Below are 13,295 nucleotides of genomic sequence, written 5' to 3'. Positions count from 1 at the left end.
TCCCAGCAGCCTCCAGAGTTGGTGTTCCCTCCCCTCCATAGACAATTTCGTGGAGCAAAGGTCCCAGCACGGCCTGGAATTGCAACACGGAGCCCCGGCCTGCTTTCCCAGCCTCCCTCCTCCTCCCCTACCTCTGGGAAGGGGCCAAGAAGCTCTTCCCACCAGCCCCAGGCCTCAGCCAAGCTGTAGAACTCCAGGGTGGAGAGAGGCAGGTGCCACGCCTTCCGGGAGTCTCTGAATGGGGTGCCCTGTGAGGGGTACCAACAGGGGAGGGGGCAGGAGAGAGAGGAGAAGTGGCAGGCCTGGGATGGGGAGGGTGGAGGTGGCAGGCACCCCAGGTGCCAGCCCAGGGTGGACCCAGGAAAGTACGCAGGTTCCCTCATCTAGGGAACACTTCGGGTGAAGTGGTGACAGGCTCTGTCCAGCAACTACCGAGACTGTAGCTGCAGCCTCCTGCCCTGCTGCCTGGAATGTGAGACCCAGTCTGAAGGTAGGCGCCATGTTTTCCTGCTGTTGCCTCCCCGGCAGCCCACGGACCAGGGCCTGGCACAGAGTGGGCACTGGGCTCCTGTTCTTTACAGGAGTAAGTAAACAAAAAAAATAATACGATCCCCTTTTCCCTACACTTGTTAGCTCTGGTCGATTTCATTTCCACATGTTAATTTAGCTTCTGGGCTCCCGGCTTTGATGTTGGGGTCAAATCCTGGCTTTGCCTCTGCCTCTTACCAGCTGTGTGATTTTGATTAAGCAAGTTACTGAACATCTCTGAGCCTCTGTCTCCCGTCTTTAAAACTGGGATACTAACAATGATTTCTGCCACCTAAGGCAGGGGTGTCAAACTCATTTTCACCAGGGGCTGCGGCAGCCTCATGGTTGCCTTCAAAGGGCCGAATGTAATAGCAACTCCTGAACAGTTAAGGAGGAGTTACATTTATACAGTCCTAAAGTTATTTCAGCCCTTTGAAGGCAACTGCGAGGCTGATGCAGCCCCGGTGAAGATGAGTCTGACACCCCTGCCCTAAAGTCATCATGAGAATGAAACAATATGTCACAGCACAAAGCGTGGCACATAGTAAGCAGATGCTAGAATGTGGCACATTCCAGAGAGGGCGCAGCTATTAAATTTCCAACCCTCTCGGCTGTGGGGCTTCCCATCACCGTGACTACAAGGTGTTCATCTCACAGAGTTTGTTCCCATCCCCAGACTCCACGCTGTCTCTTTTGGTCCTCAGAGCAGCCCCAGGAAGTAGAGTAAATAACACGAGCTCCATTTCACAGAGAACACTGAGCTCACAGGAGAGGCTTCTTGAAGACCACACACAGTGGCCAAGCTGAGATCAGAATCCAGATGTCCTCACTCCAGTCCCTGTGCTCTGTCTCTCTCCCGTGTCGGAGTGCAGGATAGTCTTGTCTTGTTGCCTCTCAGGTCTGCTGGGCCAGAGCTGGGGGCTGCAGTGGGAGAGGCAGAGAGCTCTGGGGATGCTTCAGTCCAGATGTGGGAGGCGAGGAGCTGAGGTTATTGCTGTCTGTTCACCCCCTGCCCCACTCCCAGCTTCCTGCTCACAGGCTCTTCCTGTTTTGCTGTGAACTTCAGTTCCCATGGGCCCCACATTAAAGCAGAGGACAGGGGGCCAGGGCAGGCAGCCAGGGGGACCAGGGAAACAGTGGACAGCTGGGGGCAGGGGGGGGGCACTAGATGGAAGAAGAACAGGGAAAGCAGAAATAGAACAGGAGCTGGGTGAAAGATGGGAGGAAGCACAGGGTGGGGCAAGGGAAACGGGCGGGGGTGGGGAGTAGAGGCGTGAAATGACAGCAGGCTGTGCGGTGTTGCAAAATCTGCCCATGAGCTCGTTTTCACATCTCAGAAAGCCCCTTCGTCACTTCCATCTCCACACTTCTGTCTCTAGCTTTTGTTCTTGTTCCCTCTCATCACAAGGTCCCCCCTCACAAGGCCCTGGCCCTGGTCTGGGCATCTCTGAGTCACGAGCACAAGGCTCTCCATTCCTTTTGCATGCGTGCCCTTGGATTTTTCACAGGGCCCCAGCAGTCCTGGGAGAGTGGAAACCAGGACTCTAGCTCCTGGGAATCCGGAGCTGTTCTGTCTCAGCACCCACAGAGTCCATCCAGCTCCCTCCTCTTTCCCCCCTCCCGGCAGCGCCCGCCGAGGAGGAGCGTAGTCAGAGAGGTCACTGAAACACCTGCCTGAGAGGACTTCAGGGTGGGACACTGGTCTGGGGCCTGCTGACTTAGCTTCCGGGAGCAGGGAAAAGCCTCTCTCTTCCACTCCTGACCCTCGGCTCCCTAGTCTCCCCAGAGCCCAGGACCACACACAGCCCCACCTGGAGCCTTCTGACCCAGGCCAGAGGCACTCACTGAACCTGCAGTTCAGGGCACCAGTTCCCCGCGCCAGGGAGTGAGCCTCAGCCTCAACTCGAGTAGAGGAGGAGGAAACATTGCCAGTGCTGTCCTGGCATAGCTCCCTTCTTCAGTTTATAGGGGTTCGGGAACCCCCTGGAACTGGGGGAAGACCAAAACCTGTTGGCAACATCTGCACAGTTTTCAGTGGCCAACTTCTTCCCCAAGCCAGGGCAAGTAGTTGGGTGATCATCAGCTGGAATGACATGTCCTGCTTTGCCAGCCTCATGCCCACAGCAGATGTTAGGTGTGAAGCCTCCCAGGCCCATGGGCCTTTCCTAGGTTTCCTTGGCTCCTGGAGGAGGCACCACGCCTGGGAACACCTTCAGCAGTCTCCTAAGTCACATTTCTGACCCCTAGAACCTCCCAAGGCTTCTCATTGCAGAGGGGGAACTTTGAAGCAAAAATAAGAGCATTCCCCAGCCCACGGTCCTCGGCACTACTGGGTGACTTCCCTGAGAGCACTCAAACCCCCAGGACACTGGCCACAAAGTGCAGTTTCCAGGGATGGACTAGGGCAGCTGCTTCTCCCTCTGCTGCAGGTCCCTCAGATGACTCTGGCCTAACCTCCCAATCACAAGATAGAGAAGAACCCAGGAATTCCTGTTTCCCAGACTGATGATATGGAAGACAGAGAACACTTAGGCCTTACTACATGTATTATTTATCCTCGGATATAGCCTAACAGAGAGTTACTAGCAAGGGGGTCAGTATCAGATTTGCATACAGGTGTGGCTGACTCAAAAACTCTAATTCAAACAAAAAGACAAACAAACAAAAAAACCCTCCTCATCCCGTCATGCGAAACTGTCTTTCCAGGTGGGGAAAATGAAGGTTTCCTTCTGCTAACACCAGGCAGAGCAGGCCTCACCTTCGGGGAGTCTGACTAATGTCTGGGATGGCCTATGTATCTATCTATCAACGTGTCTTTTGTTTTTTCCATCTGCAGTTAGGAACCAAGGTGTGGGGACCACAGAATCCTCTGGTACAAAATATGCAGAGGTTGGGGGTCCAGAGAGCAGGGCTCAGCTATTGGCTCTTCTGTGTACTTGTGTGACCCTCACTCTTCCTGGATTTGCTTCTCACTATAAAAAACCGTGTCTGTTCCATCAGCCCCTCCTGACACAGGATGCACGCAGGCATGAAGGGTATGGACACACTTGAGCAAATGATAAGAAGAGCAAAAGATGAATGGGAGGGGTTTTCCTTCTACTTGCCAAAAGTCAGTAAGCCTAAGATTTACATTCTGAAATCACAGTAGTGTGGCTAGTTTGCAAGGAAGGTAGAGGCATACTAAAAGAAAACACTCAAAAACTCTAATACACAGATTCTCACCAGTTAGCCGTGCCCCTTCAACCTCACCAATGTGAAAAGGTTTCCTTCGTTATGAATCTCTTTATTGAAGGTATTTTGGGACCCTCCAATACAGTTTAGCAATGTGGTTTGAGTAGCCTGCAAGAAACATCCCATTATGAAGACTACATAACTGGAAACCGGGAAACTTGAGTTTTAATTCATTCTCCTAAACTATGTGAACTGTTGGATCAAGAATTCAAAGAGGCAGATTTATGAAGCTTATGGGTGGTCTTCGTGAGTCATCTGGGATTATATGCAAAATTCCACTTGTGGACATTTTTCTGGAGGGGGGACAAAATCTCATCTAATTCATAAAGGAACTTGTGACTAAATATGAAGGTTTTAAGAACTACCTGGTAGACTACTTACTTAGCTCTCAGGACTTCAGCTCTTATTTTCTATTCCTTACTTCCCAACAACTCTGGAAGCAAAGTTTAGTTCCTGAGGTACATACAAATAATTGAATCTGGGGTCCTAAGGCAAGATATTGACCCTCCTTTCTACCATATGCAATAGTTCTGATCAGGTTTTATTTTTGTGATGACCTGAGGTGATTTGCTCCTTAGTAGGCAGATTGAATAAAAGCACCCCAAGGTCCTATGATCTGGCTTTCTAAGGTTGTGAGTCACTCTAACCTCAATCACAAAGCCTTGCGACCAAATTGGCTGCATCTGGATCCTAAGAGCCAACGCCAAGGGCCTCTGATTCTGTAAAAACCCCACCTACTCCCACTTGGTAAGTCCCTTCCCCTTCCCCCTATAATCTTTCCACTGGTCTGAAACGCCTCCCTTAGGGATTCACTGCTTTGGATTCGCAAAGTCTGAACATCCCGTGCAACCTAACTCCTTCGGGAAAAGGCATGACATTCTGATTCTAATTAACTAAAACTGGGACTGGTGGGAGGGCAGGGAAATGACTGCAAGGGGAAGTGAGAGGGCTCCTGAGCTTTGCTCAGGGCGTGAGCCATAGGACAGACTGGCCAACCTCAAGGACACCGGGAGTTGTTTACACGCTGTGCCCTGCACCCCAAACAAGACCTCTTCCGGGGCAGAGAACCAGGGCCAAGGCTCAAATTCCACCTGAAGGCAGGTGTGTGTAGAGGGGATGGATGCCCTATACCGCCCCTCGCCCCAATTATTCACCCGCTCTGGCTCTGCGGTCAGGCCCAGCAGCAGCCCGCCCGCCGGGGGCGCTCGCTCTTCCCGACAGGATCGCGAGTCTCCTGCAAGTATTCCCTCCTAGGTTCCTCCTTCTCAAACCATCCCAACCCTTCCTTTACCAAGATGGTGGCAATTGCACTTCCGGCGTGTGTCCTTAAGGGTGCGTCCGAGCGGCTGCTGCAGGTGCCGCTCAACGAGTTCCTCTCCCTTTGCTACCTAGACTATAACGGCGATGGCGGGCGGACAGTTTGGCTGGATCGGGGCGGCTCTTCTTCAGCTTCTTCTTGGCGTAAACCTGATGCCACCTACGGAGGCCCGGACTCTGCGCTTCGTTAACTTGGTAATGAGGTGGGGTCGCCGAAGGGCTCTCACCAGAGCTTGCTGGTGGAGGGAGGGGGCGGGGCTTGTGCTGGGTTTGGGGGTCTGGAGGAGAAACTGGTTTAGGAGGAGACGGCTGGACTGTGGGTTTGGGGTCGCAGGGTTGGGAGCCCCTGGGTACTGGCTCGGGAGTGAGGTGTAAGAAGTTCTTTATGGCGGGGGTCGGGTGAGTCTACCCTGGGACAGGGATGCGGTGGAAGGGTTCAAGAGATCCACCCCGACAGAAGTCTTTGGTGAGCTTTTTTCCAGTCACTCCACCATCTGCCTTGCTTTTATTTTTCTTTTCCCATCTGAAGCTTTGGCTTTGGCTGTAATCTCCCAGGTCATTGCTTAGCCAAGTTAGACTTTCTGGAACCTAGAAGTTACTGACTTCTGAATTGGGGTCTTTGCAATGGGTAGAGTTAAGGCTTCCCAGGAAGAGTGAGGCTTCCCTCCTCAACATGGGACAGAGGTGGGCTCTGTGTCCCCATCAAGGTGACCCTTCTGACCCTTAGGCAAACCGTTTTCTTTCTTTAGCTGTACCGACATGGAGACCGGTCACCAGTGAAGACATATCCCAAGGACCCTTATCAGGAAGATGCATGGCCCCAGGGGTTTGGTCAGCTAACTACGGTGGGTCAGAAGCCAGCTCTTCCTCAGTATGAGCTTGAAAATGAGTGACCTTTAGAGCAAGCTATGGAACTTGGGGCCCCAACAAACTGCCATGTCCATTGTGGGTGCTGACTTTGACCAGGTTTCTTAACCTTACTTTTCCCTATGCCCAAGACAATGCTATGTGCAACTGGCTACTTAATAAATGACTTCTGGGATCCCATTCATGTACTCCTACTCCCAGTCATGGGTAAACTCGGAAAGCAACAGTGCCTAAGCCCTGTAGGACTTGTGAGCGATCCCTAACCCTTGGGTTTGCCCATAGGAGGGAATGCTACAGCACTGGGAGCTGGGCCAGGCCCTGCGGCAGCGCTACAGTGACTTCCTCAGCACCTCTTACCACCCGAAAGAGGTAAGGTTGGGAGCTCAAGATGCAAGGGGAACATGATCCGATGTCCTCACCCTCTGTCCTCAGGGACACTAAAGCTGGGCACTCTGGCCTCCCTTCATGCACCTTTGGTTGTAGCAACAGAATAACACATCTAAAGGCTATCTAGAACGATGCCCTAGAAACTGAGTTGCGCCAGCTTGGCTGGGAAGAGGCAAAAGTTACAAGCATCCAAGCTTGGACTTCAGGAAGGATCTGGCAGAGTAGTTTCTGGCTCTGTGAAATAACTCAGGCTTTCCATTCAAGACACTTACTGAATACCTACTATGGGTCAAGCATTATGCTAGCACTTTGCACATAATGCTGCACCACACAGATATGATCTCTGCCTTCGTGGATCTTAGAATACAGTGGAGGCGACAGTTTAGCCACACAGGATCGAGAGGTAAAGGGAGCAGGGAAGACAGAGAAGGCATGTCAGGGAGGACGGGCAAGTGTTTCAGCTCCTCAAGGCCCTCTCCCCACCCCACAGATGGGGACAGCTCTTCTCTGGTTACCACTCTCAGCCACAGCTGTCTCAGGAGTCCCTAGATGTTGTCATTGTTCCCCTAGGGGCCAGCTCTGTCCTGATCTTGCCCCTCCCTACAGCTTTCTCCTCTTCCTTCCACAAGCAGTGGTCTCTGTTCTTTATCTTATTTCCTCCCCTTGGTCTCCAAGCCAGTTTGTAAAGGGAGTGTGAATGGAGATAATTTCTGCCTACAAGGATCCTGGCCTAGAGAAACAGGCGTTATAAAACTATACCAGCAGACAGAACACAGAGCCTTACTGTCTAAGCACTAAGACTGGGGAGGGGCATCTGAACTAGAGCCATTCCCACAGGAGCCATTCTCAGAGTGGTGAGCCCCGGCCCCCCAGCTGAGTGTTTGGACCTTTGCTGGGAAGGCGGACAGGGAAGGCCAGAGAGGGTGCAAATGCCAGATGTGTGGTAAGATTACCATTTGCTGGGTAGCCATCAAGAACAGGGTCTTCCCCCAGGGCCCCGCAGAGGAGCCAAAGCTCCCCACCCCACCCCCACAAGGGAGACTCATGTTGCCATCACTGCAGGTTTATGTGCGAAGCACCGACTTCGACCGTACTCTCATGAGTGCTGAGGCCAACCTGGCCGGACTCTTCCCTCCCAGCAGGATACAGCACTTCAACCCAAACATCTCTTGGCAGCCTATTCCTGTCCACACCGTGCCCATCACTGAGGACAGGGTGAGACTGGCTGGCCCTTCCCTGAAGGCGGTGAGAGGGACAGCTCTGGTCATGGGCCTGCTGATCACCGATGCCCTCTCTGGCTCTGCTTCCCCCTTTCGGTCCGCAGCTGCTGAAGTTCCCATTGGGCCCATGTCCCCGTTACGAGCAGCTGCAGAATGAGACCCGGCAGACACCAGAGTATAAGAATGAGAGTATTCAGAACGCAGTGAGTGGGGCTGAGGTGGAGGTCATCACATTGCCATTTGTACCGGGGCAGGACTGATCCCCTGACTTATTTTTCATAGCAATTTCTGGATATGCTGGCCAACGAGACAGGGCTTACGGACCTGACACTGGAGAACATCTGGAATGTCTATGACACTCTCTTCTGTGAGGTGAGCCCGCCTAGGAGTGCGACCACTGTCCTCTTGCACTCTGCAGGCCCAGGCGACCACAGTGCCTGGCTACCACTGCCACTGGGGAGGTCCAGGCAAGCCACCTGCTTCTTGTTTCACAAGGGAACTTCCCTCAAGGGTGGAAAAGAACCCCAGAGTGGGAAATCGTTTATTAGCTGTCAGCAGTTCCTGCCCCTCTCCACCCAGAACTCGGGTGGTGTCTGACTCCATTCTGCCCTGTCACGCCTTTTGTGCTCCAGCCTCCTCTCCCGTGCCCTGCAGCCTCAGCACTGTCCGCCATGTCTCCTGGTTCCAGTCCCTCTGCCTTTCCTCTCCCTCCCCTCACACACACAGGCACTTTCTCACTGGGGACGAGAGATGCCCCTGGAGAGGCTCTGGCGTAGGCCAGGGGAGCTAATCTGCCCACTGCGATACACAGAAAACACACGGGCTGGTCCTGCCACCTTGGGCCTCACCCCAAGCCATGCAGCGTCTGAGCCATCTAAAGGACTTCAGCTTCCGCTTCCTCTTCGGGATCTACAAGCAGGCAGAGAAGGTCCGGCTTCAGGGGGGTGAGTGACAAGAGCAGCATGTCACTCCCTTCCTCAGGACCCTACAGCATTAAAAATCTGTTTCTGGGGGGCTCCTTACACACTTACTTCTCCATCTGAAATGTTCTCTGCTCTTCCAGAACCCCTTAGACGCGCCCTCCCCCCGCCAGTCTTCCCACTAGTCACCAAAGTCTCCGTAATTTGCCAGATACTTAGCATGTCTGTCACTGTGAATGACCAGAGTCGGGTTCACATGCTTCTTTTCTGCTGTTCATGTTCTTACGTTTCACTCATGTCAGAAGACCCTTCTCCCTTAAGTGCATAGCGACCTCCAGAGACCCCCTGGGGACCACTGTGAAAGAGGGCTGCGAGCCACGGACAGGCCAGTTCCCTGCTTTGAGGGCTGAAGGGAGTGCTGTGGTCAGACCTTCCTGACGTCCCAGCGGTTTCCAGAACCTGCAGTGGCGGGGCTCCCTCGGCCTGGAGCCACCGTCTCGTGTGTTCTGAAGCAATCTTAAGTTTATATTCGTTCCAGATTGGAGGAATTCTTCAAACGGGCAGGGCTTTGTAGCTCATTTATAAAAGGGCTGGTTTCTACACCTGCCTTGAAATAGAGATAGCTTGTTTCATCTTGCTTCCCTCCGGAAACCTGACAGTTGTCCGAGCAGATTCCCAAGCACCCAGAGAGTTCTCTGTGTTGGTGGTCAGACCCAGGACTAGCAGAGGGCGAGGGAGCCACAGAGAGATCTGATCGCGAGACAGTGATGGCTGCAGCCCCTGACACTGGGGACTTTTCTCCCTCAGGAGTCCTGCTGGCTCAGATCCGGAAGAACCTGACCCTGATGACGACCTCCGCCCACCTCCCCAAGCTGCTGGTTTACTCCGCGGTAAGCCCCCATGGTGCCAGCGTGCCCGCATCGGATGAGGAGCCGTATTTCTCCTCTATTCAGTGCCTGGGGGGTGCAGGGCAGCAGTGCTAATGGGGAGCCCCTCTGCCTTCCAGCACGACACCACCCTGGTTGCTCTGCAAATGGCACTGTATGTCTACAACGGCAAACAAGCCCCCTATGCCTCCTGCCACATATTCGAACTGTACCAGGAAGATAATGGGTGAGTGGGGCCACCAGTCAGCACTCTGGAGGGGCCCTTGCATGGTGGCTGCGGGCAGCCTAAGGACTCCGGGACAGGCCAGGTGAGCAGCATCCGTCTTATCTCCCATCAAACCTCAGAAACTTCTCAGTGGAGATGTACTTTCGGAATGAGAGTGACAAGGCCCCCTGGCCGCTGAGCCTGCCTGGCTGCCCTCACCGCTGCCCACTGCAGGACTTCCTCCGCCTCACAGAGCCCGTTGTGCCCGAGGACTGGCGGCAGGAGTGTCAGCTGGCAAGCAGTTCTGCAGACACAGGTGAGCTGCTGTCTGCCTCTGCTAGTTGCGTCCCAGAACTTGAAATTAATACCCACGAGTCTTGAGAGAGCTGCCACCCTTCCAGCCGTCTTTCTGCATTTCCCTAGACAGCTTGCCTCTCCACCCTGAGACCGTGTTTCGCCTTCTCCCGATTATACTCGGCTGATACCCTCGCTTCTGAATCACTGGGAAAATAGAAACAGTCGGGAGAGAATGGTCCCGTTTCCCCACCACCACATCTTCCGGCTTACTTGCTGGGACAAGCTACTGCTTAAGTTCCTCCCACCTCTCCAGTTATACTCAGGGCCATCTATTCCCACCTCCACAAGGACCTCTGATATCTCAGTGTTTCCTCCCTCCTGGGTCAGGCCCATCTCAAAAGCCTAACAAAAACCTCTCGGACCCCCCGTCCTTCTCCAGCTACCACTCTGCCTGTTCCCTGTTAGAGTGAGGTCCTTCCCAGTTGCCTAGACTCTGGTTTCACTTCCTCACTGCCCATTCTCTCAGGGTCACACTGGGCAGTCTTGTGTCACCTTTCACTCCATTCACTTTTGTTAAGGTCCAGTGACCTCCTCTTACCAAAGCCAGTGACCAATTCTTAGTCAGCTTCTTTCACCTCTCAGCAGCGTGACCTAACTGGCCACTCCTTCCTTAAACACTCTCTTGGGTTTGGTTTTTCTCTTAACTTATAGGCCCCTTCCTTACTGGCCCCCCCCCCCCCCCGGTATGGTGGGCAGCCCAGGGCTCACCTTGGCCCTTGTCTTATCTGTGCCAGCTCCCTAAGTGACCTCCTCCAACCTCTCCATGCTAAGTTCTGCCTTCTTAGGACTCACAGATTCATGACCTTGTCTTTGAGCTGGACTACCATACCCAGCCGGCTCCAGATTTGAGGTCTCCACATGGATGTGACATCTCAAAGCTGGTGTCTGAAAGCAAACACTCTTCCCCCTGAAATCTGTTCTGCCTCCAGGCTTCCCCATCTTAGTAAACGCCACATTAGTCACCTAGTTGCATAATATAATCCCCCACAGCCAATCCACTAGGAGATCCTAGCATCTCCACTTTTAAAATACATGCTTTTATCTTGAACAGTATTCACTCGCTGTCTGATCTCTCTTTGCTCCCTGCACTTACTTCTAAAATGCAGTAACAGCCTGTAAGGTCTACTTGGATTCGGCTCCGGCTGTCTATAGGAGAGGGAGGGTCAGCTATTCTTGGTGCAGGCAGACCAGGCGCTCTTGTGACTGGTAGCTGTGTCTTTTGGATCTAAAGGTCTTCTCATTTGGGGGAAGGCAGCATGACTCGGTGGCTAGAAACCTGGGTAGTATAACTTTGTTAGTTGCTAAGAGTATTAATGCTGTATCAAACCTTGTTTTTTGTTTGTTTAATCCTCACCCAAAGATACGTTTATTGGCCCTGGCTGGTGTAGCTCAGTGGATTGAGTGCAGGCCTGTGAACCAGAGGATTGCGGTTCGACTCCCAGTCAGGGCACATGCCTGGGTTGCAGGTCGGTTCCTTGCAGGCCAACTACCAGCAGGGGACGCACGAAAGGCAACCATACATTGATGTTTCTCTCCCTCCCTCCTTCCCCTCTAAAGATAAATTTAAAAAAATTTTAAAAAAAGATAAGTTTATTGATTTTAGAGTGAGAGAACAGGAGAGAGAGAAAGCAGAGAGAGAGAGATCGATCGGTTGCCTTCCCGTATGTGCCCCAGGCAGGGGTTGAACCCACCTTTTGTTGTACAGGACGGTGCCCCCGCCAATGGAGCCACCTGGCCTGGGCCAGACCTTGTTTTGACTCTTGCCTGGCTTCTTGTCATCAGACAGTTAGCAGGTTGTTTAACCTCTTTCAAAACTTTCATTTTATTGATTATAATAAAAAGCCTACCTTTAAAAGATGATCTTACTCTTCAGTCCAGTCTACCATCTCTTGTCTGAACTACTGATAAGCTTCCTAATGTTCTGATTCTCTTCCTGTCCCTACCAGTCTCCCAGTACAGCAGAGTTAATTTCTTAAAAAAGCAAACTGGCTCACATTACTATCCTTCTCAGAGTCTTCCAGTGACTTCCCATCACATTTAGAATAAAATCCAAGTTCATTACCACTTGGCTTAGTCCTCCACTCTCATCTCCTACTTGCCCCTCACTTCCTTGTGATACTTTATCTTGCTGATCCTAGAACGTGCCGAGCTATTCCCACAGCAAGCAGGGCCTTCTGCGCTTGCTTGCTGTCTCCTCTGCCCCCACCAGAGGACTCTCCTCTCAGATCTTTGTTTCACTGACTCCAGGTCTCGGTTCAAATTATCCTTGGCGATGCCTTCCCTGGCCGACCTACCTCTCCATCCTTTCCCCCTTCCCTTGCTTTGCTTCAAGGTGTTTGCCACTAACTGTGAATATCTCCATTGTAAGAATAGCCCCTGGTGTGTGGTAGGCAATCAAATATTTGTTGAATAAATGCTGACATGCCCTTTCTCTTCCTGTCCCCGTGCCCAGAGGTGATCGTGGCCTTGGCTGTATGTGGCTCCATCCTCTTCCTTCTCATAGTGCTGCTACTCACCGTCCTCTTCCGGATGCAGGCCCAGCCTCCCGGCTACCGCCACATTGCAGATGGGGAGGACCACGCCTGACAACCACTCAGCCCCCTTCCCTCTGCCTCCTAGGGGAGGTGGGCTTGGCCCTCATTCTTGACTGTTGCTGCTCACGAGCCCACGGACAGGAGACCCTGAGTTGGGCCTCCCTCTGATTATCCCAACCTAGATGAACAAGTGGGACTCGGCTTGGCCCGTGGCACCTGTCACTCAGTATTCATGTACCCCATGTTTACGAAGCTCTGCGTTAGATATTGGCTCTGTCGAAACAGGATTTGCTTCCTCCATGCTCCCTAAGGACCTGAATGTAGACAAGTGGTCAAGTTTCACCCGGGACCTGGGATAAAAGAACGGAAGGAGTTGGTGCCTGATCTGCCTTGGCTGCCTCCCCAGTCAAGACCTGCTCTCTCTCTTCCAGCCCAGAGTCTTTGGCAAAGGACTCAGAAGACACGGTCTTCCCTCGGTGCCTGGTTTACTGGGAAAAACTACATAACTTTGGGGGCACAAACACTGGCCACCAAGGAACCAGATCACCCAACAGCCAGCCAGTCAAGTTTCCTTTTGTCCATCTGAAGCCACCATTAGAGTCAGACACACTGCCTGAGGCACCTCGGTCACCCCTGTAGCTGGAGTGGGTCGGAAGGACCCTTGGGAGGGAGTCGGGGGAGGTGGGCGGAGGGTGAATTGCAGTAGTCATGAAACTACTGCCGCCGCTCAGCTGGGCTGGGGTCTCCCGGGACGTGAGGTAAACACAGGTTGTAAAGTGGCCGACTACCGACTGGCCCACACTGAGGAAAATGAAAGTTTCGGACTCTTGGTGCTGGTTCTG

At 52.9% G+C, this 13,295-nt stretch overlaps 1 protein-coding gene across 1 annotated transcript; it reads left to right on the top strand.

Moving 5' to 3' along the window:
• Positions 1-61: 61 nt before the first annotated feature.
• On the top strand, positions 62-13,282 carry ACP2 (acid phosphatase 2, lysosomal). Its single transcript, XM_037027922.1, has 12 exons — positions 62-490; positions 5,152-5,271; positions 5,826-5,921; positions 6,226-6,312; positions 7,393-7,545; positions 7,655-7,753; positions 7,833-7,922; positions 8,362-8,494; positions 9,278-9,360; positions 9,477-9,583; positions 9,703-9,878; positions 12,372-13,282. The coding sequence occupies exons 2-12, from the start codon at positions 5,164-5,166 to the stop codon at positions 12,503-12,505; spliced, it is 1,266 nt and encodes a 421-aa protein (XP_036883817.1). The 5' UTR covers positions 62-490; positions 5,152-5,163; the 3' UTR covers positions 12,506-13,282.
• Positions 13,283-13,295: the final 13 nt, after the last annotated feature.

This window comes from Sturnira hondurensis, unplaced genomic scaffold, assembly GCF_014824575.4.
Source record: "Sturnira hondurensis isolate 20B ecotype Veracruz unplaced genomic scaffold, ASM1482457v3 Scaffold0019433, whole genome shotgun sequence".
NCBI classification, from domain to species: Eukaryota; Metazoa; Chordata; class Mammalia; order Chiroptera; family Phyllostomidae; genus Sturnira; species Sturnira hondurensis.
This window is presented reverse-complemented; position numbering and strand designations above follow the sequence as displayed.

What these genes read in the sequence shown, in the direction of transcription:
- ACP2 (XM_037027922.1), top strand. Translation starts at nt 5,164, where the DNA reads ATGGCGGGCGGACAGTTTGGCTGGATCGGGGCGGCTCTTCTTCAGCTT. An exon ending in GAAGGTCCGGCTTCAGGGGG is followed by an intron (nt 8,495 to 9,277) that starts GTGAGTGACAAG and finishes TTTCTCCCTCAG; the next exon opens with GAGTCCTGCTGGCTCAGATC. An exon ending in AAGCAGTTCTGCAGACACAG is followed by an intron (nt 9,879 to 12,371) that starts GTGAGCTGCTGT and finishes CCCCGTGCCCAG; the next exon opens with AGGTGATCGTGGCCTTGGCT.